This window comes from Pagrus major, chromosome 6 (genome assembly GCF_040436345.1).
Source record: "Pagrus major chromosome 6, Pma_NU_1.0".
NCBI lineage: Eukaryota > Metazoa > Chordata > Actinopteri > Spariformes > Sparidae > Pagrus > Pagrus major.
In genome coordinates, this window is record NC_133220.1 from 19,119,758 (window position 1) to 19,146,752 (window position 26,995).

Sequence of the window (26,995 nt, forward strand, 5' to 3'; positions counted from 1 at the left end):
GCATTAAGACACGATATCTCAAGAACGCCCTGAAGGAATTTCTTCAAATTTGGCTGAAATGTCCACATGGACTCAAGGATGAACTGATTAGATTTTGCCTTTTAAAACAGAATTTAAAAAAGCGCTTTGACAGATAAAGCAAAAGCAGGAAACTCAGGAAGACAACAAAGCAGAAAAATGCTTGGAAGTCAAGCTAAACACAAGGAAGACCTTGTCTGTTGTAGGCACAAAACAAACAAGTTTCCGTAAAAGCTGTCATCAACGCTGATGATGGTTTCCAGCTGAATGCATTTGCAGCTTTATACAGTACCAATAAATGGGACACATTTGCTGAATAAATTCTCATTTTTACAATTTCTTGAATACAAACTGACACTAACACAATTCCACAAGTCTTTTATTCCACATGAATAAGTGGAGCCGTGAACACAGTGAATAATACAGAGTCTTTATAAATGTGTCTTTTATAGATAATTAGAGGATTAGTGTATCGGTGGTTTTCACAACAATGAAGCTTACACGAGCTCACTTAACAGAAGCACACACAAGTTGACTGTCTGTAAACCAATCTGTGAACACACATGCGAGCGTGAGAGAAACGCAGGCACTTTTAATCAAATTGATGAATGGGTGTTTGCCCTTTTTTACTGTGCACATAAAGTGTGTCTTCCCGAAGTCGAGGAGGGGGGTGGGGGGTTCTTTTGAATAATGTATAGATGCTTGGGTTGTGTACTCACCACTGAATGAATAATGGATGATCCCATCACAGGTAACCTCACAGGTACACACTTATCTTTCTCTCACCTCCCTCTGTGCGTGTGTGTGCACTGAAGAGGTGTGGAAGGAGAGATGGAGGAATAAAGGATGATAGTTTAAGCAGCTGGCACTCACACTTGCTAAATTAACACTTTTTTCACCCTTATTCACTCCCCTCTGCTGTGCAGTGCGCTGATGAGTTTGTTTTTGTCAGTGAGCAGTAATGGATCTATCAGGACTGGCTGAGCAGCAGCCATTTGGAGCTTTTTACATCACATGTTGGCATAAAAGGGGGTTTATATCTTACCGCACATTCTCATATTTCCATAGCGTACAGATGTTCCTGCCCTATTCTTTCTTTTTCATTAACTATTAAAGGTAACTTTGCTGATCGAAATGCACAAAAGGTATGAACCACAAATACATTCTTGAACAATGTTGAAATGAAGCGGTCAGATTCTTGCTCAGTGTCACATTTCTGTGACCAGGTGGCTGGAATTTGAGATCATGCCCGAGCTTGATCGGCCGCTCTGTGAATGAGTGATAAAATGTCGTTACATGACAGCATCTGAGAACACTGTACTGACCACTGATGTCAGGAGAGCTGGATTTCGGGACAGCCTGATCTCCCCCATCACACGCACAGGACAGTATGTGACCCGGGAGACGCTCCCCCACCAAGACTTTTTAAAGTTGTGGTCATTGATACGCAAAGAGGTTTTAGATCAGTGGTCAGGGTGGCATATCCACTGACAGGCACGTTATTACTCATCAGCCACAGTTCCGCAGATTGTATTTCAAGTTGTTAGGAGTCTCCCGAGTCACCCTCAAGGCGTTTATGTCACTGGTGCGCGTGGGTCCATCTGTCTGCCATCAGTGTAGAGGCAGCCTACCTGCTGAGCAAGAAGAGCGAGGACACAGACCTGGACCTGGTTCTTCTTGCATGAGAGGAGTGTGAAGCTACTGCCAAAAGATGTCACACCAAACTGGAATTAACGGTGAGTTTATTTGATTAAAGTAAAAGTCTGTAAACTTTACTAAAGCAGGGTGCTTTTGTGTATTAGTTAAATTGTCTCCATCGTCAGTTTAGGTGCTTTTTAAATTTTCTTTTGCGCTTTTGAGCTGTTTCATGACATTTAACACATCGTCACAATCTTGCTGATATTTAAGATCAACTTGAAGTGGATGTTGAATAATTCTGGACTATAGGTTACACATTTATAAAATTATAAGCCTGAATATGACTGATTTACAGTCAAAACATCTGTCTTTAATGTTGTGATACCATTAATGATGATATTTAGCACCTGCAGACATTTATGGGTAGTTTACCTATATGTGTGTTATGGCATTTGGTAATTGGAGCGTAGGGGGACAGGTTGGCAGAAGCGTACCTCTCTCACCTTTCTCACCTGGTCTTACATCATTTATGAGACCGCTGTGTTTGGTAACCATGGTGAGAGGTAAGGTGGGAGTGTAATAAGCAGCTGAATGTAGTTTTTAGTACCAAACTACATTCATTGGTGTGAAATATTAAGGAGAGATGAGGTCATTTTATCCCTCAGACTCAAAGTTCTCAGTGGTTCTTTGTTGCATCTGTCCCGTCTGAGTCACTTTAGGTGATGGCGTGACTATCTGGCAGCGGATCAAATTTTCTCCCTGAAGTGGAGTCTCAGGTTCTTACCTAACCCAACTCTGTCTTGCTTGCTTTCAACCCCCCCATCCTCAGTTTTGACTTCTCTGCCTTATATCTGGTTACTTTAGCAACATCTGAGCTGAGAGAGTTTCTGGCCCGAGCAAGAGGAGGTGCCATCCGAATAATGAAGATAGTCATCAGAAATGGTAAACATGCAGTCAAAGATTTGACACGAGTGAGCTTTTAACTGACTCGTTGTAAAACCCAGGATGAGATGAGCTGATGCATGTTTTGTCTGCAGAGGAGTTGGTGTTAGATTGGTACAGAGAGCCAGCACAGAGCTGGGACAAGGATTACGATCAGTTCCTGCTTCCTCTGCTCACGCCTCAGGAGCCCTGCTACATCCTCTACCGCCTGGACTCCCAGAATGCACAGGGATACGAGTGGATCTTCATCGCCTGGTCACCTGACCAGTCACCAGTATGTCTGGAACGGCTGATTAACATGTTGTGACTGACGAGTGATAGTGTCAAATTAAGTCTGCAGGTTTAGATTTAGATTGTAACTGCTGTTATTGAAAACATAATAACAGTTACTACGATTTACAAGTTAACATCAGTTAATTTGGCTTTATGATTAATTGTTTAAAGGCATTACACAGAACCTGCCTTAAAAACATTCAACATATTTGTTCTGTCACAGTGATGAAATATTATTAAGTACATTTACTTAAGTACAATTTTGAGGTACTTGAGTAATTCCATTTTCCGCGACTTAATACTTTCACTCCTCTATAGACAAATATTGTACTTTTCACCCACTACATTTATTTGATAACTTCAGTTACTAGTTACTTTCTTGATTACACGCTGCATCACAGCCAAAGCAGCACATTAAATTGATTGATTCTTATATTTTTATACAGTATACACATATATTTAAATACATGTGTTATTTACTTTTGTTTGTACTTTTGATATTTAAGTGCATTTAGTGTCAGATACTTGAACACTTTTACTCAGCTACTACGTGGGTGACTTTCAGTTTCACCAAAGTAATATTTTAACCTGATATCTTTACTTTTACTCAAGTATGACTTGGGTACTTTTTACAACACTGTTTAATAGTTTCTTCATTAACTTCAAATTACTACTCCCAAAAGTTATTAAAACACATGAGGAACTAGATGAAGAATCAACTAAAAAGAACAATGTAGAAATCGCCATCATAAGAACATACAACCATGTTATAAGACAAGTAAGTACTCATGAATATTACCTACTCCTCCTCTCTCACTGAAAAACCTATCATCTAAGAATATGCAGATATTGTTCAATTCAAAAGTTTAACACAAGATGTCTCCTATTTCAATAAAAGGTCCATTCTCTGTAAGTGCACTGGAGGTCTCAAGTTTCCACGGCACATTATATAAGCTGCAAACTGGATACTGGGCCATGATTCACTAGTAATAACCATGGTAAATGTTCATTACATCCTCCTGTGTGTCAGGTGAGGCAGAAGATGGTGTATGCAGCCACCCGTGCCACGCTGAAGAAAGAGTTTGGAGGAGGTCACATTAAGGATGAAATATTTGGCACAGTCGAGGTTGGTAAAATCCCTCCAGCATGACGACTGATCAGTGAAACCGCTGGTGATTAATCCTGTTTGTGTGTCCGTTCTGCAGGATGACCTGTGCTTCCAGGGGTACCTGCGACACATGTCCTCCTGCTGCTCCCCGGCTCCACTCACAGCAGCTGAGCAGGAATTACAACAAATTAAAGTCACGGAGGTAAAGTTTAAACAACATAAACTGTGAACCACATACTCAGTGTCTTGTGTTCATCACGTGTACTCATCCTGTATGTTTCTACTTTTCTCCTGCAGGATAAAGTCGTATGGGTATGTAGATTTTCCTCCTAATGCAAATTCAGCTTTGTGTGCATGAAGAGGAGATGAGGGACAGATTTAAAACTGTCTCATGTCCACAGGATGAACGTAGACGAATTGGGACTCCAACAGCACGAGCGAGGGTTTGTTACAATCTGTTTGACTCACTGATGTAATTTTTTCCGTCTTGTGTTGGGACCTATCAGCACTGAGATTTGTTTCCATCCTGTAGGTTACAATGGAGTTTGGCTTAGACAAAAGGGCACAGACTCTTCAAGGTCTTGCTTTTCCATTACAAGAAGAGGCCAAACGAGCTCTGCAGCAACTCAAGCAGAGACGCATCAACTACATCCAGCTGGTGAGCCCGGACAGAAAACCTTTATCACTGATTACACAGCATGCAACATATATTCAATGAAATTTAAAAAAAAACAAGCTGCTGGGATCTATTTTTGAAACAAACCGTGTTGGTGTTTTCAGTGAAAGGCACTCTGCATGACTTGACCTGTGAACAAAGCTTGTTTGTGTGTGTTGTGTCGCAGAGGCTGGATGTAGAGAAAGAGACCATTGAGCTGGTTCACACCAAACCTACAGAGACCCAGGAGCTTCCCTACCGGATTCCCACAGACTCACCCAGATACCACTTCTTCATCTTCAAGCATTCCCACCAGGGTCAGCTGCAGGAGGCGCTGGGTCAGTACACAGTCTCTAAAGTCTAATATGATTCTTCTATTCTCTATTTTCTATTTTCAAGGAACTGAAGGGAGTTCCACATGCAGAAATGATGACGTACTTACAGTCAAATTAATAAATAAAGTATAAATAAATGCTACAGACAACAGAGAGATATTTCACATGACGTTGCACTAGAAAAATTAGCGATAAGCAAACAACATACTAAACCATTAATCAGCTCAAGAACCAGATATTTCCCTCAGGAGTTGGTGGAGACCAAAACAGAGCTAAAAAGAGAGTGAATATTGGACCTTCGTTCATCAGGTGGACACAAGAATTGATTCAAATGATTGATAATGTTGCTCCGTATCTGTTTAGTGGGTAATGAGACAACTTTTCACTGACAGTGTTATGTTTTCAGCTTGTTCCACTTCCCCCAAGTTGCTCAAAAAATGTAATGCAGCTTTCAAATTCTGGCCTTTTCAAAGTGACCACAGAGATTAGTTTCAAATGGCAAATGCTGACTAGTCATCAACACAAGTACTTTTACCTGCTTCTTTTTTTTTAGTTAAACTGAATTCTCAGCCAGATATGGCAATAATTTTGAGTAAATTAAATTAAAAATAAATAAATAGCACAAAGTAGTTTTGCTGATGATCACCTGTGTGCCACATTGAAGTATCTCTTAAACTAATTATGTGCACTCTCTAGGATAATGTACCTGTTCCTGCTCCTGTTCTAAATTATTATTGTTTTATCATTTTTCTTTTCAATTAATTCATATACATATGTACACATATTTTGTCATTATCCTCTTCATTTTCTGTCTTGTCTTTTCTTGGCCTTTATTATTTATACTTTCGATGTTTTGTTTGTGTAAGGTATGTCTATTCAAAATAATAATAATAATAATAATAATAATAATAATAATAAGCTCAATTGATGACACCTCTGTTTGAGGACTGTATATTCTAGTATTCTGCCTACTTGTGATGTAGTATATAGTTTAGAGAAGGTGGTTGTGGATGTGAGTTTAGCTCCTGAACCATTTTTTTTTTACGTCATAGCTGATGTTTCATCTGATCCAGTAAAGAAGCAAATATCCGCTGCTTAAGCAATGACTTTATATCTCTTCCAGTGTTCATATACTCGATGCCTGGGTACACCTGTAGTATCAAAGAAAGGATGTTGTATTCCAGCTGTAAGAACAGACTCCTGGATGAGGTGGAGAGAGACTACCAGCTGGAGGTCACCAAAAAGGTACAAATTACCCAAATCACATACAAATACAGTAACAATCACACTCAAATCATTTAAAATCAACTGTTATGTTATTGTTGGAAGAGAGCAGTCATTAGTCTGTGCATTATTCTGTGTGTAGATGGAGATAGACAGCGGCGACGGCCTGACAGAAGACTTCCTGTACGAGGAGGTCCACCCAATGGAGCACACCTTGAAACAGGCCTTCGCCAAGCCTCGCGGACCAGGAGGGAAGAGGGGCAACAAACGCCTCATCAAGGGTGCAGGGGAGAATGGGGAAGACAGTTAGACATTATACACACACATAAGACATTATACACAAGCACCCAAGCAAACCAACACGATATCTATGAATTGACTTCTTATTTGACTGTTTAGCTTCTAGCCATTTCTTCTTTTTACCGGCAGACATAGATTTCACACTGAAAACAGGACAAAATAGATCCACCAGAAAGCAGAATTCATGCTCATTCATCCCCTTTCCTCATACACAAGCATAGGAACATAATCATTTTTGTTGGTTTGTGCTACAGGCCTGAGCTTAGTAAACACATAAATATAAAGTAAACTAGTAAAAGAAAAAAAAACACAATTAAAGGGGCACTTTATATTTTTGGAGAAGAATGCAAACTGAACATTTTAATATTTACAACTTTAATGAGGTAATAATACAAACTCAGAAATATTTGTTTTCTCCATAACTGAATAAACAAGTCCCAGAACACTGTTTGACGCTAGAAAGGTGGCAGGGTCCGCCACATATAAACAAAGTAAAACCGTATGAAATCATGTTGTCCTTTAAGGTCAGTTTGTTTATTCAGTTTATTCAGTCGTGGGAGCAAAGAGAGTTTATTTATTTAGTTTGTTTCAGCATGAAAGAAATTGGAAGCAAAGCTGCATTACACGTCCATGTGCTAATGAGCTAACTGTAGCTACACTTAGCAGGAGTTAGCGTTGGTGATATGCTGCCCCTTTTTGTTGTTTTAATTGGACAGGTGGCTAATTCATACATATTGCACCTTTAATTATTTTCTGTCACTTGGGAAATGGCCCTAAAATGTCTGCTCTATGGTGGATTTCCCTTTAAATTGCCTACAAACAGGCCTAAGCTGTTCACTCTCTGAACCACATGCAAATTCACCCACATCACATTTACAGTCGACTTCTTCAGTCGCCTGAGCTGAAGTCTGTTGTTTTACATGGTCCTACAATAAAATATTTTCTTTATTTTCTAGCGTTTGTGCCCTCATTCCTCTTTCTTGCTGTGTGTGTGTGTGTGTGTGTGTGTGTGTGTGTGTGTGTGTGTGTGTGTGTGTGTGTGTGATATCCTATAGTCATGCAGGCCAGCAGCAGGGATCACAGCTCAGCAGCAGAGGTCAATTTGTTGTGTGTGTTTTCCAGGAAGGCTGTGTACTCAGAAGCCTTCAGCTCTGCTGCTTTCAGACCTCACGGGAAAGACGAGTGATGCGAACAATTTTCTCAGAAACGCGGTTCAGGGCTGAATGGCAGCTTTCAAGTGGTCATTATCTTTGTACGTGGGAACTGTGGGCTGGGTGATGATAATGAACCTTGACTTTGTGAAGACACACTGACTTCTGGCACGACACACTCAGTTCATTTCCAGGAAAACAAGTCAACCACACAGGTAATTTTCTTCAAGATCATGTAGCGAGAAAAATCAAAGGCTGACAAGTGATTGTTCAGAGGATGACGGGGATCCTGCAGAGAGAGAGAGAGGCTTATTAAGGGAATAAATATTAAGGGATTTGGTGTTAAATATTATACTGTTTCACTTCTCAGTATTAACCAAATGATCCTCACTCGTATGCATGTGTGCTGAAAGTGAACTGTAAGCTTTATATAAAGTCAGAAACAGCTGTGTTTGAATGTTGAAACTATACACGCCTTCAATAGCATGATTCAGATATTTAATAGTTGAAAGAAGCCGCATTTCGACTGCACGCAAATGCATCACTAAACGCATTACTACCAGCAGCTGCATCAAGTTGGACAGAGGTAACACCGACAGTACAGGAAGGACTGCTGCTTCCCTTCAAAATAAAGAGATGAAGAGTGGCTGTTCAGAAATTAGAAATCAACATTTGCCCCTTCTAGAATAGAAATGTATACATTTTAATTTAAACAAATAAAAACAATTATAATAATATAAAGAGATTTGAAGAGATACAAATAGAAAAAATGATACTAAGAAATAAAAGTAAGTAGGAATAAGATATATAAAATACAATATAAGATAACCGGGAAAAAATATGTGCATTAAAACTTATACAACTATATAGACCCACATATATACATAGAAATAAAAATACCACTAGAAATAGACATGTAAGATGTGTGCCTTGTACATGATAACTACAGTGTAGATAATATTGAGTAGGAAATGACAAAAGCAAAGACAAAGTAAATGCGACAAACAACAGTAGAATATCATCCTCAAACAACAACAGCTGAGCTGCATTAGGTTAGATAGGTGCAGCGGCAACTGAGTATATTTAACAATATATAAAAGTGAGATTGTGATAAAAGCCAAGAAAGGTTTGAAACTCGTTTTATAATCATGAATTGTTTAATTCTGCTTCTTTTGACAATAACCAAACTTTTTGCCAGTCATTTTTTTCTTTTATTTAGTTCCACTTTTTTGTGATTTGAGATAAGATAAAAGATAAGATGTGACTTTATTGATCCCTCACTGGGAAAATTCACCTGCTGCAGCAGTGGTTGAGTGATAGATTAAGAAATTAAAAACAGGCCAAAAGCAAGAGAAAGTAAAACAAAATACACAATAATATAGTATAATTAAAGAATGAAAATACTACTGCTAATTAAACATAATAAAGATACACTCTATTAACTTTCTACATACAAATGACCAAGAAGGACAACTGCACAGGGTAACTGCACCCATTTAAAAGTGGCACTGTGAAATAGAGCTGTAAAAATTCAAATAGGCTTATCAAAAGTACAATACAAGAAACCAAAACATATGATAGCCTATCAAAGCTGTATGAGGAAGATAGAAAAATACAGATTTAATGGATACTTTCTTAATCTTTATTAGACATTACTTTCCTCAGGTCTTGAAAGCTGTTTTATTATCTAAACAGATATTTAAGAGATATGGGTGTGATATTTGCTGATGATACTGATATAATCCCGTTATATTTGATCATTTTAACCACTTTTAAGGCACAAACTTTGACCTCCTTCCTCACGAAGTTTCCTATTCAGGTGTTATTTTGAAAGGAGCGCAGGAAGTGGTGTGTGTTGCCGCTGTGTGTTGACGGGGCGCAGTGAGGCTGCAGGCAGCAGCTTGTCTGTCACTGCGGGCGCTGAAACACAAAACCTTTCTTGGAAACAGATTCCGGGAAGCTCAGTCAGTCAGTCAGTCAGTCAGTCAGTCCGGACTGAACTGAGCTGTTTTCTGCCTGCAGTTTACTGAGTAAAGAGCTCCGGTCAGGCTCACAGCTCCTCTGCAGCTGCAGGTGACTCACAGAGATTTATTCTTCTTTTATTATCCCCACACGACACAGAGTTAGAAGAAATGTTTCCTTTCTCTCCACCCGAGACTGTTCAACCATGGTAATTAATTATTCACTGTGAGAGACTGCTGGATTATTTCCTGGACTGCTCTTTGGTGGAGATCCTTATGATTTTCCTCGCTTTAAGGTAAGAATGACAGAAATATGTGTTCATCTGTTGTTTCATGGAGCTAAAATATTTGGATGAAAAGGCCAGAATGAATATAAGACAGTAAGCCTGGGTCTCCTTCTGTAGCTGTTTAAATATGTTAATGACTTTATTTATAGTCAACGTCTCAGCTTGTTACTTTTAAATTGGCTACTGAACACTAGTGGTTGGACTCCATGTGTGCTGCTTGCCTTGTTATTTTGAGTTTAATGTCTCTTTTCTTGTATCGATTTTTATTTAAATTCTTATTTTTATTTTTAATTATTGATCTTTAGCCTATCTGTCGTTATTTTTGCTGCTGCAACACCTGAATCTCCTCTTATCTGGTCTCAGGCTTATCTTATCTATTTTTTAAATTCTGTGTTGTGTATAATTTGATATAATTTAATATATAAATCATCAACCTGTCATATAATATAATGTTTAATACAATATAATTTTATGTTTTCATTTTATTCAGTATATTTTGCCATTAACATTACTGCAAATATGCCAGAATTAGTCAAGAGGCTAGTTTTTGTCTGTAGTTTTTAGTCTGGAGTCTCTGGCCTGGTGTAAAGCTGGCAGCCTGAAATCAAGTGAGTATTGAGTTTCAAACAGCAATTACATGTAAACATGTAAAATATGACACTTACAGTAAAAGCAGGACAAAGATATGGGCAGCAATAAAAGAAGAGGAAGTTACAGCGAGACAAAGGAAAAACAGACAATGCGACATAAAGCCAACACGAGCGAGCACAGATATAACATAAAGTTTGATGGTTTTCAGATGATACCAACAATAATCAGTAGCCACAGAGCTGAACATCTTACTCCGATCCATTATGTAAGATGTACATATCACATAATATACTCCATAAAAGTATAAATTGGAAAAACATCACAGCGTCTCAGTCCCAAGTGATGCAACAACTTAACACATAAACATCTAACCATCTGGAGAGAGCTGTTTATGTTTTAATAATAACCCTTTATTAATAAATGGTACATTTATAGTTAATTAAACTTTATTGTACAGTTTTTCACTGTTAACAAACAATGAAATGTTCTATAAACCATTTATTAAGCAATTATTGAGGTTTACACACATCAGTTGCAACTTTATAATGTCCGTCCAAATAATGTTTATAGACGAATTAGACAGTATTTATAAACATCTACAGTATTTATAAACATCTACAGTATTTATAAACATCAGCTGTGACTTTACAACAAACACTTGCATAATGATGTTGTTAACAGTGAAATAACCATTAACTAAAGTTTAATTAACTATAACTTTACTATTTATTGATGATGACCATTATGAAATAAAAAAATATAATGTTTGTTTCTTGGGTTCGTTGGTTTGGTAAGCTGCTTGTTTGCGTCGAAGTCTGTTTTGGACAATGACCGTCAATAGTTGTGATGAAATCTCAAATAAAATTGCGCAACCGACTCGTTTCTCAGACATTTTTTGTCGGTTTTTGCTCGGTATGTTGTAAGCATGTTAACTTCTGTGTCATCTGTTGTTATTTCATTGTTTCAACATATATTTTGTTTTTATATTTGTTATTTTATATTTGTTTTACCTTTTATTTTATTATCTGGCTCATGTTAATGCTCCTCTTAGCTGTGGCTACTATAAAGGTGAGGCCACATCTTGTTTGTTGTGTGGAGGCCTGATGACGGCCTAGTGGTCCAAACATGTTGGCTTTTTTAATGGTTTAGCTACTTACTTAAGGCTTTTTAATATATTCTTCCTTGTTGTGATACGTTTTCTCATTTGGATTGCCTTTATCATGAAATATTGTATTACGAATACTTTATTGATGCTCTAATGTTATTTTTATGTCAACAGGGCTGCTGTCAGTCAGACATGGTTGCCCGGACAGTAACCATTTTCCATCATGAAGGAGGTGCATGCTGCCCACATCCCTCTCCTCCACCCTGGGACCCAGCAGAGGACCTCCGCTGCATCACCACCACCTTCCAGTATCTCCAGACCTCAGGTACATCAGCAGGACTCACTGATTTTGACTGAAAATACAAAATCTGACTGTTTATGTTGACTCCATCTTGCTTATGAATCATTTATTTAATATGGTAGACATTTAGAGAGGGCTGATATTGCACTGCATGAAAGAATTGGAGTGAGTTGAAAAAAAACTGATATCCAAACCATCTGTCTGGTCGCAGGCTGGTACTGGGGGTCCATCTCAGCCAGTGAAGCTAGGGAAGCTCTCCTGAAAAAGCCTGAAGGCACGTTTCTGATGCGGGACAGCAGTCACCCTCAGTACATGCTGGCCCTGTCTGTGAAGACCCGCAGTGGACCGACCAGCGTACGCATCGAGTACAGCAAGGGCTCCTTCTGGCTGGACTCCATTTCCCCCGGCCTGCCTCACCTGCAGTCCTTCCCAGACGTTCTCAGCCTCATACAGCACTACATGGGCTCGGGCCACACGCCGCAGGGTCAGGCGTCTAATGACATCCACCCAAAAACCAAGCCCGACCCTGCCAAGCACACAGCGAAAGACAGCAGCGTGCCTCTGAAGCTGATGCAGCCCCTGCACAAACCAGAAGCCTTCCCTTCTTTGCAGCACCTGGCGCGCCTCACTATCAACAGAAACACCAACTGCCCCGAGCAGCTGCCACTCCCAAAGCCTCTGCTGCGCTACCTGCAGGACTACCCTTTCCACATATGAGGGTCTCTGTGGCTCTGGTGCAGGACACAGGGACAGGGTCACACTCCATGAACACACACTGTGAATCTGGGACAGTGTGACGCCCCAGGCCACAGATGAGCCCAGCAGGAGAATACTGAAATCCTCACATGTACGTCACTACTGGAGAATGAGCTCAGTCTCACCACAGAGCTACTGTTGTTCTCCAGAATAATGTTTTTTTTAATTATTATTTTTTTTTTTTATATGTGTGTTTAAGCCACGGTAAAATCCACTTTATCTCCATGATGCCAACGTGAGTTTTTCTCCCTTCCTTTGCTCGGAAAGGTTTTTTGCATGTCTAAGCCCAGCGGTCCCAGTTGCTTTTTCACGAGACAGCCGAAACATTAGAGATCATTTTGGTTTCCATCTTATGATCTCCGATTTGCCTGTGCTCACTGTGAAGACAAAGAGTGTCCAACAAAGCAATGTTTATGAAATCAGTGAAGCTGATGAAACATGGCCGGGCCAACGGTGATCTCATCTAACAACTTTTTAGCACCACAAAATCTCTTAAATATGTTTTCGCGTCCTGTTTTTCAGTGCTGTGTCGCAGCATGTGTGTTTTAATCATTATTTTTTCGACAACATTCAACAGAGTTTAGAGCCGAACGAGAGGTTTGTTTCCTGCTGGGTGTCAGTGTAGTGACTCTCTTCTTCTTCCTGCATGTCGGGGTTTTATCGGTCAGATCCAATCACAGTGTAAATAAGAATCGAAACAGTTGAGGGTAACATCGATAACACATGAGGTAACCATATTATGAGTGTGAAGGATGGAGTACAGTGTGTATTTTGTATGTCATTTCTGTGCAGAATCCTTTTAAAATCAGATATCTTCCACTTGAAGAGGTAAAACACACCCTTTCACAAAATTATTACCATCATGGGCACCGACGGCTGTTCGTAGAAATCTGTTGTTAGTTATTAAAGGACATCTGTTTACAAACTGGTTTTATTCCCAGAAGAGAGTCACACATGCCTGTGGATTTTCAGAGAAATAAACCTCAGAAATGTTTTTCTCTTCTTTTTTTTCCCCCCAAAGTGTTTTATTTTTTTCACTGTTGAATGACTGCCCACGTGAACATGCGGATGAATGTGAGGTATTAGTATTGCTGTTTTCATGGAAACACGCCTGAGTTGATTCCAGGAGGTGGAACTGAGCAGTGCTGAGAAAACCTCTTATCAGGATTAGAGTAAAGAGCTGCAGTTATTAATACACTGCTGCCACAAGTGAGAACAGGCTATCTCTGTGTGTGTGCGTGCGTGTGTGTGTGTGTGTTTCTGCTTCAACCTGTCAGTCTGAGATGTTTCAATCATTTTTCCATCCAGATTCAAACGATCAGGGTCTTCACAACACTTTTCTCATGAGTACAGTTTAGACATCTTTACATCATCTCTGTTCCAGCTGACAGACGGTTCAGTCATTTGATTATGATCACATGATTTTAATGTCTCTCATGCAGATTCAATGCAGAATTAGACTAAATGCATACGTCAGCTTTGTACCACATGCACACAGTAGTGAAAGCAGTGCTCAGATCCTGTACTTTAATGTAGCAAAACCACATTGTAAAGTCAAGTTAAAGTGCTTAAGGTATTAAACCCTAAAGGTCTCGTAATCCAATTGATCCTTCCAGAGTGTTATATTATTACTATATTGGATTATTGAATTAGAATTACAACCTGTTGAACATGTTTTCAACCGTTAGTGTTTGTTTGTTTGTTTGTTGTTTGGTTGGTCGGTTTGTCGGCATGATTACACAAAAATGACTCGATGGATTTCCACGAAACTTAGATGGAGGATTGATCTCAGGCCAGAATGAACCCCGTTAACTTTTGGTGCAGATTTGGATAAAGGGGATTTTCCAGGATTATTTTTCTCACTGTCTTTAACATCATGAGAAAAGGCGTTTTTTGACATTTTCATTAATTTCTCTGGGAATAACGCATGGATCTCGATGAAAAAACAGTCAGGCATATTTAGGTGGCTGGTTACTATTAGTGAGTAGAGTTTGATCTGGTGAGTTTAAATTATGGTTAAGCAGTTATGGGCGGTTTAAATGTTAGAGTAATGCAGGTCTGTCGAGTTTAATATTGGATTATGGCTTCACTGAATTAAAGGGGACTGTTGGGCCTTGGCGGAGGTATTCACTCTACAAATTGCCGCAATAAACAGCAGTTCAATGTGCTCATAATGGGCCTAATTTTTACTTCTTATGTACTTCTGGGTAGTAGTGCAACATTTTTTACAAGATCAGTAAATGTTTAATAAAATCTAAATTTGAAAAGTCACTTCAGGTTACTGCTAAAATAAATGAAGTGGAGTTAAAATGTAAAATATTTCCCTCAAAAAGATGGAGTTGTATCATGGCTGGATTACTAATTGGACAAAAGGGGAAGGGCCCCGGGGATCCAGACCAATAAGGGCCCTACAAGCCTCCATGTTCACTGCACCTCAGCTGGGTTATAGTAATTTTACTAGCTAGAGAATTTGCACCACAACAGTTCAATATCATCCAAGGTGGGTCCTGCACCCTCAGTCTGACAACAGGCACTGCTAAAGCACAATATCCACTGACAACTAAACAAGATTAGACTTGAGACCCTGTGTCAGAGTTTTTAAGATATATTTTTTAACATTTTAGCTGCAATAGGCCTTTTAACAGAATACATTTTGACATGTCACAGTAGGAAAAGCACAAGTGTGAATAATGCAATTAATGATGGCTGAATTGCATCTAGCTGCTTCAGGTTCAAGGCCCTTAAACTGCTTTCTGCTTCACACTACTAGTGTCACATCTTCATGACTCAGTTGAGACACTTGGACTCAAGGTTATTAGTGGCGCCTGTGCTGTGAAAAAGTCAAAATGTCTTTTTTGTGGATCAAGTCATCAAATTACCAATCAGTAATCAGTTACCAAAACAAAAATTTAAAAAACAACCAGGTGCCATATATAGTAAAACTCCAGGGATAATGCACAGTGCTCAGAGAGGGGGAGGGACCGGGCTGTTAAAAGGGCAGCAGATCATTTTTGCCCTGGATCATAAAAGCCGGTTACTTTCAGCCATGGCACTTTTGAATTGTACTTAAGTGCAGTAAATTTTACCTTCCAGCGCTGATGGGCCAATATACTGTCATTTACAGCAGCTCCTACCATAGACTGTACAGTGTGTTGTTCATATAAAAGGGACAAAATATATAAACATTAATATTTAACAACGTGTGTTAAAGCGCGCAATAAATGGGGGGACTGAAACTGCAGAATTCAGAAATAAATAAATAAAAAATATATAAATGGCTCCGTAAATAAATGAATATGCCATTAAATGAACTGAAGTTGACTCTGTGATACAATTTGAGGGACAGCCCTCTTATTTACATACTGAAGCAGGTTTCTCCAACACCATGTGGTGCATGAAGACACATCTTCAGTGATGAGCCCGGGGTCACAGGGTATTTTGGGTCTTTGATCATCAGACACCCTCACCCGGGCGACCCAGTCAGCCCCTGACTTGTGTCCAAGTAGCGCACTACACCACATATCACCCCTCCTGATCCACAGCCACCTTAATGCTTTTTCCAGCTGTGTTGATGATGTTTTGGTGGCTCCTCTCTCCTGCAACCCCCCAATTCCAAGGAGGAAGCCCCTACAACCAACCTCGATGGGCTGAGACTGAAATAAATACATGATTCAGTAAATAAATGTAAAAATAAAAATAAATAATGAAATAGAAATAGAAAATAAAATGGGAAAGTAAATATATATATGCAATATATTGTATCAATTAATTTATTAAAAGCAGAAATACGTACTTATGTCACATTTTATATTTTAATTAATGGATACTTGTATTTTTAATATCATTTTTGGTGTATTTCATGACAAATATATTAATTTCTGATTTTAACACTTTCAGTCCTCCATAGCAAGACAGGAATTATAGATATCACCATTACTAATAAGAATACAAATAATAATGATGATAAACATAATTACAATATGATGCACGACAATAAAAACGATCAGCCCTCCTTACACTGATGAAGTACAGTGTAATGTTGGTCTGACAGTGTATTGTTGTCCTCTCCCCACCCCCTCACTTCCCTCCTGTTAATCCTCCAGCAGCAGCAGCGCAGTCAGGGAGCAGCGACGGAGGCCAACAAAGCACTACTTGGAAATCAATTGGATAGATTTTAAACCAATCATTTGGTAAGCATGTGATATTTACAAGCAAAGAGTGGGTCGTAGTACCCTGTCAGTGTATCTGTTGGCAATAATATGGTTGTGTTTATTTCGTAAAGCTATATTTTCGTCCGATCTTTTGCTTACGCTAGCCAGCTAGCTCTGGCTAACGGACCGATAAAGTCGAAGTGACTTCCGTTATGCTAAGCTAAGCCTGGGTAGCTAGTTAGCTAGCTGTACCGGGTTTGACTCAAAGGAAAAAGGCGAGGTTTGGCTTAGCAGTTAGATGGAAACCAAAAACAACACCGTGGGATTGTACGTGCTTCACCATAAATATCGCACACGTATCCGGCTCTATCTTTAAATATTACCACAAGGATGAAAACTTAACGCACCAGTCACATATCCGGCTAAAGCTAGCTTGTTAGCTACAGTAGCTAGCGTCAAGTCTTTTGTAAACAGAACCTCTTAGCTCATTACAATCTAGGTCAGTCCCCACTGTAATGGTTCCCAATTATATTTTAGTGTCTCCTGCCAATGTGTTAAGGTTTGTATTAGTTTATCCTGTGCTTTAATGGTGATATAGAAGCAACGTATAGAGTAATTTGTCAGGGCTTGACGCCGGGATGGGTCAGAGACACCGGAGCGGAAATGTATCATCACGGACGAGAGTTCCTAGTCTGACTTAAATTTCAAGCCAAAGTCAACATACAAGTCGTGTGCGCTCAACTTTTTATGCTGCCCGTGTGTGTTTCCGTATATAAAACCCACAGTGTAGTTGACTGACTGACTGTAAACAGCCGTGGTGTCGATGCTGCTACATGAAGCTAAATAGTTAGCCTCGGGTGTTGGTTTCAGACGTGTTGGCGTTGTGTCAACACAGCTGAAGGTTACTGGCTGCTCATCGTTTCTCACAGTACACTACAGTGGTAGTAGTTGCACAATGCCTGAATGCAATAAAATGGCCCTCCCTGTTGTTATAGATAAAGTGTTCCCGCGTTGTAACCTTTGCTGTTTTCTGTCCGTAATCTGTTTTCTTGTCTGCAGCTATGGCAGCGATCAGGAAAAAGCTGGTCATAGTGGGAGATGGAGCCTGTGGGAAGACCTGTCTGCTCATTGTGTTCAGTAAGGACCAGTTTCCAGAGGTCTATGTGCCCACAGTGTTTGAGAACTACGTCGCTGACATTGAAGTTGATAGCAAACAGGTAAGAGTACATTTGGTCTTCCCACACTTCAAAACCAGAATCTGCATTATGTAACTTGGCATCTGCTTGCAACAACATCTGGAGGCTGGTTGTATCGTCTTCCCCATTCCTCTCACCAACAAAGGTGCAGGTCATATGTGATCTGATGTGTTGATTAAATGAACAGTTTAACCTGTGTTAAGGGTTTGGATTGACGAAAGGCTTGTTGAGAATTTAACAAAGCTAGTTAGTCTTAATAATGGCTCTTACTCAATGTGTGTGTCTACTCTGGTTAATTAATCTATTCTGCTCTGCCTGGCTGTGTCTGAAGTCAGTCTTACAATACACACTGTAGGGCTGCAGCCAACGATTATTCTTCATTATTGATTTATCTGTCTGTTTCTTCTTCGATTAACGGATTAGTTGTTTGGTCTATAAAATGCCTGAAACTGTTAAAAATGTAGATCAATGTTTCCCAAAGCCCAAGATGACGTTCTCAAAGGGTTTTTTTATTACTCAAATCCATTATTCAGTTATCAAAATAGTTGGCAATTCATTTGATAGTTGACAACTTATTGATTAATCATCGCAGCTAATATGTTGCATTTTATCTACTGTCCACTGTTTAACAATTCTCACAGTGGAACAAAAAAGAGTCTCCATAGCATGTTAACGTCTCTCTTGACGATGTGTGGCATTAACACATCTGATTTTATAGATGCAAAAATTGCATTTGTACAAAACCTGTCAGTGATTATGCGAAACTCTCTATTGCATAGGCAGTGCTGATGAATAACAAGGGATGATTTCTGTCAGTGCTGGCAATAAAATGTCCAATCCAAAGCAACATTCAAATTTAACATTTGTTGCAAGACTTTTTATTAAAATATGGATTTCAGCCATGAAATTGTTCGTCTTCACATCCTGATTATCAGTGTCCCAGTCTTAATTAAAGGGAGAGCAGAAAGACGAATCTTTCTCCAGAATTGCTTACTGCACCTTTTAAAAAGAAAAGTTGCATGACTATTATCCCACAGAGCAGCATTGAGAGAACATGTCTTCCTGTCTAAAGTTATTGTATCTCTGTTAAGGCGCTGTTTCGTTAAAATCGTTAACCAGTGTCATTATTAATGAGGTGTAGTTGGGATGGGATGAGTATCTCTGAATACAGGATGTTGGTTCGTATGCACTCATTTGGTCCGAATAATCTATAACCTGTAGACCTGAAGCACACTGAACGTGGTTCAGCTTCACGTGGTTTATAACATGTTCACTCTTATGGCAGGTCGAGTTAGCACTCTGGGATACAGCAGGTCAAGAAGACTATGACAGGCTGCGCCCGCTCTCCTATCCAGACACTGATGTCATTCTCATGTGCTTCTCCATCGACAGCCCTGACAGTCTTGGTAAGTTGAGACAGAGAGCCGACTGTGTGTGTGTGTTAATGTTTGTGGTACATTTCTTCTCATTTACATGTAAATTTCATGATTTAGAAAGCCTACAGAAAACACGTTATATAAGTTTTCATATGTAGACGGACCAGTTGGATATTTAAAAATAGCGCTAATGGTGATATGTTTAAGAAAAAACCACAAACAAAGTTGTTAAACAGGTACAGCTGCTGGACATGAGGAAGCATATTAGCACACTCATCCTCTGGCGGTTTTATCACACCATGTTTCTTTTTTTTTTTGCTCATTCCTGTATATCACAACTGCGCACACACACACACTTAACAAGGCATTTATCATGTACTGAAATTTACGAGGAACCTGTCCAACATCAAGGAATGTCTCCATCTTAGATACAGTACATCTCTGCTCTGTTTGATTCACCTCACCTTCATGTATCTTGTAGCTGTGTCTCTGCTCTGACCGATGGCGTCTTTTGTCCCCTTATTTAGAGAACATTCCTGAGAAGTGGACTCCTGAGGTGAAACACTTCTGCCCTAATGTTCCCATTATCCTGGTGGGAAATAAAAAGGACCTGCGCAATGATGAGCACACTCGGAGGGAGCTTGCCAAAATGAAGCAGGTAAAAAATGTCAAAACAAACACATCAACAGCCTCCCAGTGATGAACACCTGTTTCCTAAAACTCCTCCCGACCTTTTTCTTTAGGAACCCGTGAAACCAGAGGATGGGCGGGACATGGCTAACAGGATCGGTGCCTTTGGATACATGGAGTGCTCTGCAAAAACAAAGGATGGTGTGAGGGAAGTGTTCGAGATGGCCACCAGGGCTGCACTACAGGCCCGGCGGGGAAAGAAGAGCAGTAAATGTGTCCTACTGTAAACGGGGGCACGAGGACTGCTTCCTGCAGGGGGGGAAGAAGAAGAAGGAGCATTAGGTCAAACCTACCCCCAAACACACCCACACAAAGGACTGTTCTCCCCCAGTTTTTACTAAAGGTGTAATGCTTTTACTTTTTTTGTCTCAAGCAAAAGTAGTCAGGTTCTGTCAGTATTCAATTTTGAGGTTATGGAAAATACTTTTTTGTACTTTAACATGAGTAAATTTGCCATACTGAAACCTCCTTTATCAACATGTACTATGTAATCAAAGAGATCAGCCAGGGGACCTGTTGTGTCATACCTGCCAACTACAGTTACGTGCTTAAGCCCTGCCTGCTGATCTGAGGAATGTCTCCACAGCCATCTAGGGTGAAGTACCTGTACACTGTGACCCATAGTCCTTTAATTATTTCAGCAAACAGATGCACACATGAAGTCGAAATTTGTTTGTGTGCTTCAGATACAAATCCAATGTGCATTATGACCACATGCACAATATGAGACTGGAAACTCATTTTGTTAAAACGCAAATGGAAACTTAGTGTTTTGTGTAATAAATTACTTTGTAAGAATCTTGATCATTTGTATCACTTGCTCTATAAACACTGAATGAGTTATAGTGCTGCTTGGATACAGAATAAAGATTTTAAGCAGCGCCTGGGTGAAACATTTCCAAGGACAGAGCTTTTTCAGCACGCACAGCCAGTTTTACACGGTCAGTCTTTTTGCGAATGAATCTAATGCTGCTCTTCAGACAACTCATGAGGTAAAAAATGTCCAATCTCCTACGAGAAAAGTACAATGGAACGCCTCTCAAAGTCGAAATTCCCACCTGTCAACTCGGGCCAGATCCATCTACCCCGACTCCATGAGGGAGCAGCTGTGTGGCGTCACACAACAATGGTAGTACCCATGGAGGAGGCGGCATGTATTTGTATCGGGTTAGTGAATGGAATATTTAGATTTGTTTCCAAGTATAAAGGTGGCGTCTGGTACCTCGTGCAATTTTCCCTTCTCTACTTTAATTATAAATAGTATGTAAAGAGGCTGCACTGCTGATGGTTCACTTGTCTGTATACTTGCCAAGGACACATCATTTTGTTGTGGTCAGCCCGCCTTTGGTGTTGTGCACCTGTAACACTTAGAGATTGGAAAGTCTGACCCCTGATGTTCACGCAGCATAGGTAACTACACGTATGTATTTGAGAGCAAGACTCAGTTGGAGTCATCGAAAGTGCACATTCAAGGGCACTCAGCAGACATGATTGACACTAGATTAATGTAGGCAGACATCAATACAGTCCAACAGAGACGGGGATTATTTAATGCTGATATCGCTATTTGAAAGGTCAGAAGTCTGATTAATCTACTTCGTCAACATTTTTTATAAAGACACTGTTCCTTAATTAGCAGGGTCTTTGGCATTTCTGTGAGAAGCTTATGTTCAGGCTTGACTTGAATTTCATACTGACTGGAAACATGAGCCAAGTCACACAAAAAGTGCTTTATTTAACATACACTGCATACAAACAATAAGATTGCCTTTCTCCATTTCTTTGGTATTTAACCAAGATTGGTGTATTTTTCCACATGAAGTGCTTTGTAAAAGCACCAACATTCATCATTTTCCAAATGAAAATTGAATTTTATTACCTCATGTCGTTCAGTTTTTAATTAATGAACAAAACCCTGATGATATGAGCAACTTGAGTCAATGTTCCCCATACGTGTTGCAGATCAGAGGGAAATGCTAGCTAAATGTACTCTGATAAACCCCCTTGTTCAGTTTTTACTGAAACTTATTTTGTGCAAACGTTTTACATGGAGTGTCGACTAAATATTAGAATCACCTTTTGGTATAACACAATACAATTCAACAGCCCCACGAACTGCAACATTCAAAATGGACAAAGTTGAAACGTCTTTGTAAACTCTTCAGGCTAGCTAGGTGTACCTAAGAAAATGGCAACTGAGGTTAAGTTTTGTAGAGGGAGCAAGTCTTTGGCAAGTTATATTTACAGTTAAAATGAGACTTCAGAAATCCTACATTGCAACAAAACATCAAGATGAATTTGGATGAAAACATGAAGTGAAAACACAGTGGGGCTCGCTGTCTGAAGATGTCTGATAGAACAACATCAGCAGTGGTCATTTCCTTTTATCCATAAATATGTTTCCAGGGTGATCAAATGATGCCCACTATGATTATTAAATAAAAAAATATATAATGTTCAAGTCTATGTTGTGAACTAAACCAATTAGATCAGAATACATTATTGCTGTAGAATGTCTGTTTTACCCAGGAAAGCCGTTGTCACCCAGCAGTGGATGAAAGCAGCTGCACACACTGTCTCACACCTCTGCTTGGACGGCTACAGCCAGGCGCCAGAAACTGTTGTGATAATAATCAGTTTACAAGTCATTCGTTCTTTTTGGCTGGAAGTCCTGAGCGGGCGAGGAACACTGGAAGCAGAGCTAATGCTCCGAGAGCCGCAGCCACTAACGGTCGGTAAAAAAGCCAACCGACTCCGATGACGAGAAGAGACAGAGAGCAGGAGACGCACATGGCGAAGATCTTCAGCCCCACGGACACGAGCTCTCTGAGAACAGGAACCCAATCCACTGTAGACACGCAGCAGAGAGGAAGATGAATGAGATGCAGGGAAAGAAATCCTTGTATGATGTGGATGTACAGCAGCAGTAAGTGTTTGTTTACCCAATGTGTAGATGATTCGCATGGTCAGCTGAATACTCAGGAACATGAGGGCCCAGCCTGCAGCCCTGAGTCCCCACGTCTTCATACTGTTGTACTGGTGTTCTTTGGCAAAAACCTCCTACAGGAAACAATACAAGTGGAGGCATTAGTTAAAACATACTTATTTTACAACAAATCTGATTCAATTGACAAAAATCAAGAATTGAGCTGAAGTCCGCAGTAACCTCTGGAGTGAGCTCCTCCAGGTACAGGATCTCCAGAGTGTCTCCTGACTTGGTCTTAAAAGGCATCAGCTGCTCTCCTCTCTGCATGGCCACAATACTGACCTGAAAAAGAGTTATCGTTCATACCAGCATCTCAAAAGGAATATCACAGTTTAAGCTTTAAAATTACGTCCACTGTAGAAACTAACCCTTAAATTAGGCCTGAAATAATAAGACGATTATCTGCAGCACTTACAGTTTGAGCCTGGCCGAGGCGAGATGTCTCACCGCTCAGTCCGGCGAAGGAGAATCTCACACGCACGTCCCCGACCTTATAAAAACAAAAAAACAACTCGATAACTGCACCACTGTGGAGTACATAACCAATCAGAGGAAAGGTTTATGTATGTGATGTGATTCACATTATGATGCTCACCTCTGGCCTGCGTGGGTACTGGGTGTGATAGAAATAATCATCATCGATGCTGAGAAAAGGGTCCAAGTTAAAGGCAGTAAAATCCCTCAAGCTCAGTGTCTGGAAGTTATTGATCTGCTCCACCAGACCTGAGGACACCCGAACAACCAACTGATGAATTAGTAGTAAAATCTGAAGAGTGTGATAAACAATACAGCCTCTGTTTAAGCTCTATAGTGTGTTTACGTCAGATACCTTTAGAGAGAATGAAAGGTCCAACTCCGACTTCAGGAGCCACCACTGTGACACTCTCAACCGCCATGGCACTAAAATTCAGAGATTAAATTAGTACACAAAAATGTTATTTCTAATGCCAGAAAATAGAACAGGATAATCTTAGAAAACATCAGAGTACCTCGGGTTCTGGTGACCGATCTCCTTATCAAAATTACGACTGTTGATCAACTCTGATTTCCACTCGGTGTCTAAAGAAAGGGAGTCATATCAAAACAATCCAGCTTCAACCAGTCAAGCTTGACATGTTATCAAATACTAACAGGTCACAGTATTTAAAAAATAACTCACTGTAGTTGTAGGTCGTCTCAGTCTTGGTCTCACCGTCCTCCTGGTAGTCCCTGAAAAGTGTCGCAAAACAAACTCACTTCAGGCGAACAATACTCCGTATTCCAGTCGAAGTTTTAACACCTGCCCCCATCCTGAATGTTGACATGCAGACAACAGACTCACTTGCTCTCCCGGTACTCCACCCACTGGTACATCTCCACCTGCCTCTTCAGCTTCACTGCCTGCACCACCACTCTGTAGTTTGGGTCATGCAGAGGCTACACAAACACAGGTGCACATTAATTAGCTGACGTAGGTCTTATATCATCCAAAAGACAGCTAGACAAGGGAAAAAAACGCTCCACAATGCACATTACAATGTCTGAGATAAATACAGATTATAGGTTTTGAGTGGAGACTAAAAACAAGGGTGGATTTGTGGTGTTTATGGTGTTCAATCAGATTTGTGGGAAGTTATTATAAATGTGTCATTGGAAAGAGCAGTTTGGCACAACAGAGTCAAACCTACAAATATACAAGTACAGCCTACCTGTGAGGTTCGCAGCTGTGCAGACAGATGAACTAAACGGTTGTTGTTCTGCAGGTCGAGGCTGGAGAGAGAATCCAACGGCACAACCAGAGAAAGACCCTCATCCAGGGACAATGCTGTTTGCAGAGCCCGTCCCTGAGCACAGACACAGAGAGTTACACTCAACAATTTGTCTTCAATAGTGTGAAATTTGGCTTAGATGTGACCTTCATGGATAAAACTGTTCCCTCTCTGAGGGTGTTTCTTACCTCATTGGTGAAGAGAACATAAATGGACAGGAAAAACAGCCCGACACCAACAAGCGTCCCTCCTGCAGTTTCACTCAATCGCTCCAGGAAGCCAGGGTTGGATTGAGAAGATACACGCTTGTGTTGGTTTGGGCCTGTCCCTGAAAACTGAGACAATCATGCAAAAACAACTCAGGTTTAATGCCAGAAACAACCACAGCTCTGCATCCAGAAGAAAGATGAATGAGATTTTTGAATGTAAGGGGAACATTTAATGAATTCCTCTTGTGAATGTCTTGTTACTCTGGATTGTGGGTTTGTATTTGCCTCCACTAAAGGAACAGGTGAGACGAGCCCTGACAGCAACATCAATGTTTGTCATGATAACTCAAATTATCTATTATACTACATTCAATCATGGTATGACTCACTAAAAGACAATGACTGGTAATATAAATGAATGACCTAGATGTCAGTCTGGCACAGTATATTAACTATTAACCCCACTTTAAACTGTCAAAAGTATTACTTTTCCCACATGAAACACTAACTCATTCAGTGTGGATGGTGGAGCAAAACTAGATGCAACAATTCACACTTTTTAGGCTCATTTTTAAGTTTTAGTTTATACATATGTCCATGTTTTACCATTGTATAAACTTTAAAATGTTTAAACTAGTATACAATATAAAATATAAAACTAAGCTTTTAAACTCTTGAAACCAACCTTTTCTTTTAAGTTATGTTGAACATTACTCGCAGATAGATTTGAAACTCTGCTGTGAACAATAAGTGAAGAATGATAGATTAGTTGTGTCCCTTGACAAAGGGTGTGAACAACTGACACACCTCTTTTGTCCTGTGCTCATTTTACTTCCTAACCTCGTTTAGCAACATGTCTCATGAATGTTGCTACATGCTATTTCCAGTACTGAAGAGGTTTAACAGTCTGGGGCATTAGCTAGCTAATGTTATGTAGCAATACAGAAACAAGGAAGTTAGCTAGCGTGTTAGTTAAACCTGAAGGAATGACGACAGGAAAAGGCGGTAATTAAAGTGTTAACGATCCGGTAACGTTAATTCCACACCAAAGTCCCGGAACAGCCATGTTTAGCATTTAAAGCACTTTAACTGCACTCACTGTCTGTGCTGAAGACATTTCTCTGACTTCTTTAACTCCACAGTCACTTGAAAAACATGCAGATGCAAACGACAGGACGTCCACACATCACCGGTACAGCACAGCACAGTCATGCCCCGCCCTACTCGGCCTCTGATTGGCTAGTAGTTGTCGCTTCGTTGATTGGATTGGTTAGTTTAGCGCATGAGGACTGAGATTGGTTAGAGCACGGGTAAGAATATCAGGATAAGCCAATCAGAGGCGGAGCAGGGCGGGTCATGCCTTCGGATGCGCTGTCATTCTCACCCGGCGTAGACCGGAACTCGCGGCGGAGTCAGTGCTAGTTATGAAAACTATTCTCCACCTTCGCTGCCCGAGTGCCCCGGTGAAGATAACAAGCTCAACCTCATAGAAACTTCCCCTGACACGGACATCTTCGTCTCAAGGCATGATGGGTAACTGAGATGTTGCAGCAGGTTGACGTCAGAAGGGAAATATCTGGAGTTTTAGCGGATCTTACATCATTTTATCATCAAAACGTTGAGCAATTGGTGCTCTGTCAAACAATGTAACTATATAAACAAACATATATTTTATTAGGTGATCATCCAACTGCACTATTGACTCCAGAGTTAACAGAATATTGAGGAGAAAAGAAAAACAAGGGGATTTTCCAACTCCAGACTCTATTTCTGACAGATTTTAAGTATGTTTGTTGGACCGGTTTACATCAGTTAATCCAGTTAGGTATCTTGTTGTGTACCAATTCAATTCAATTCAAAGGGGGCTTTATTGGCATGAAAGTTTAACAACAATTTTGCCAAAGCATCTGTCCAAACACTTGGACAGAACACAACAACTAACAACACAAACACAACACCAAGATTGATTTACATTAATTATATATACAGTATGT

The 26,995-nt window shown here is 40.0% G+C and overlaps 4 protein-coding genes across 4 annotated transcripts; 3 read left to right on the forward strand and 1 right to left on the reverse strand.

The window, feature by feature from the left end:
- The first annotated feature begins 1,729 nt into the window (after positions 1–1,729).
- LOC140998174 (twinfilin-2-like) lies at positions 1,730–6,503 on the forward strand. The gene is made up of 9 exons (XM_073468355.1): positions 1,730–1,754; positions 2,521–2,598; positions 2,694–2,872; positions 3,902–3,997; positions 4,077–4,181; positions 4,512–4,637; positions 4,822–4,972; positions 6,093–6,214; positions 6,336–6,503. Exons 1-9 carry the CDS (start codon positions 1,730–1,732, stop codon positions 6,501–6,503), a joined length of 1,050 nt encoding a protein of 349 aa, XP_073324456.1.
- A 3,147-nt stretch (positions 6,504–9,650) lies between these two features.
- LOC140998489 (cytokine-inducible SH2-containing protein-like) lies at positions 9,651–13,639 on the forward strand. The gene is made up of 3 exons (XM_073468795.1): positions 9,651–9,901; positions 11,763–11,913; positions 12,101–13,639. The coding sequence occupies exons 2-3, from the start codon at positions 11,781–11,783 to the stop codon at positions 12,604–12,606; spliced, it is 639 nt and encodes a 212-aa protein (XP_073324896.1). The 5' UTR covers positions 9,651–9,901; positions 11,763–11,780; the 3' UTR covers positions 12,607–13,639.
- A 3,082-nt stretch (positions 13,640–16,721) lies between these two features.
- On the forward strand, positions 16,722–20,862 carry LOC140997554 (transforming protein RhoA). The gene is made up of 5 exons (XM_073467501.1): positions 16,722–16,835; positions 17,856–18,013; positions 19,278–19,398; positions 19,896–20,026; positions 20,112–20,862. The coding sequence occupies exons 2-5, from the start codon at positions 17,858–17,860 to the stop codon at positions 20,283–20,285; spliced, it is 582 nt and encodes a 193-aa protein (XP_073323602.1). The 5' UTR covers positions 16,722–16,835; positions 17,856–17,857; the 3' UTR covers positions 20,286–20,862.
- Positions 20,863–21,773: 911 nt separating this feature from the next.
- Positions 21,774–26,211, reverse strand: LOC140998129 (transmembrane protein 43). Its single transcript, XM_073468291.1, has 12 exons — positions 26,101–26,211; positions 24,981–25,127; positions 24,733–24,867; positions 24,366–24,460; positions 24,204–24,253; positions 24,034–24,103; positions 23,874–23,944; positions 23,640–23,767; positions 23,460–23,534; positions 23,225–23,326; positions 23,001–23,118; positions 21,774–22,906 (listed from the first exon to the last, which is right to left on the reverse strand). Exons 1-12 carry the CDS (start codon positions 26,116–26,118, stop codon positions 22,704–22,706), a joined length of 1,212 nt encoding a protein of 403 aa, XP_073324392.1. The 5' UTR covers positions 26,119–26,211; the 3' UTR covers positions 21,774–22,703.
- Between the last annotated feature and the right edge of the window lie 784 nt (positions 26,212–26,995).

Coding starts and splice junctions, on each gene's coding strand:
- LOC140998129 (XM_073468291.1), bottom strand. Junction 23,768..23,873: donor ACCTTTCATTCTCTCTAAAG/GTATCTGACGTA, acceptor GGGTGTCCTCAG/GTCTGGTGGAGCAGATCAAT. Junction 23,119..23,224: donor TGGAGGAGCTCACTCCAGAG/GTTACTGCGGAC, acceptor TGTTTCCTGTAG/GAGGTTTTTGCCAAAGAACA.
- LOC140998489 (XM_073468795.1), top strand. CDS start 11,781: ATGGTTGCCCGGACAGTAACCATTTTCCATCATGAAGGAGGTGCATGC. Junction 11,914..12,100: donor CCAGTATCTCCAGACCTCAG/GTACATCAGCAG, acceptor GTCTGGTCGCAG/GCTGGTACTGGGGGTCCATC.
- LOC140998174 (XM_073468355.1), top strand. CDS start 1,730: ATGTCACACCAAACTGGAATTAACG. Junction 2,599..2,693: donor GAAGATAGTCATCAGAAATG/GTAAACATGCAG, acceptor TTTTGTCTGCAG/AGGAGTTGGTGTTAGATTGG. Junction 4,638..4,821: donor GCATCAACTACATCCAGCTG/GTGAGCCCGGAC, acceptor GTTGTGTCGCAG/AGGCTGGATGTAGAGAAAGA.
- LOC140997554 (XM_073467501.1), top strand. CDS start 17,858: ATGGCAGCGATCAGGAAAAAGCTGGTCATAGTGGGAGATGGAGCCTGT. Junction 18,014..19,277: donor TTGAAGTTGATAGCAAACAG/GTAAGAGTACAT, acceptor CTCTTATGGCAG/GTCGAGTTAGCACTCTGGGA. Junction 19,399..19,895: donor CGACAGCCCTGACAGTCTTG/GTAAGTTGAGAC, acceptor CCCCTTATTTAG/AGAACATTCCTGAGAAGTGG.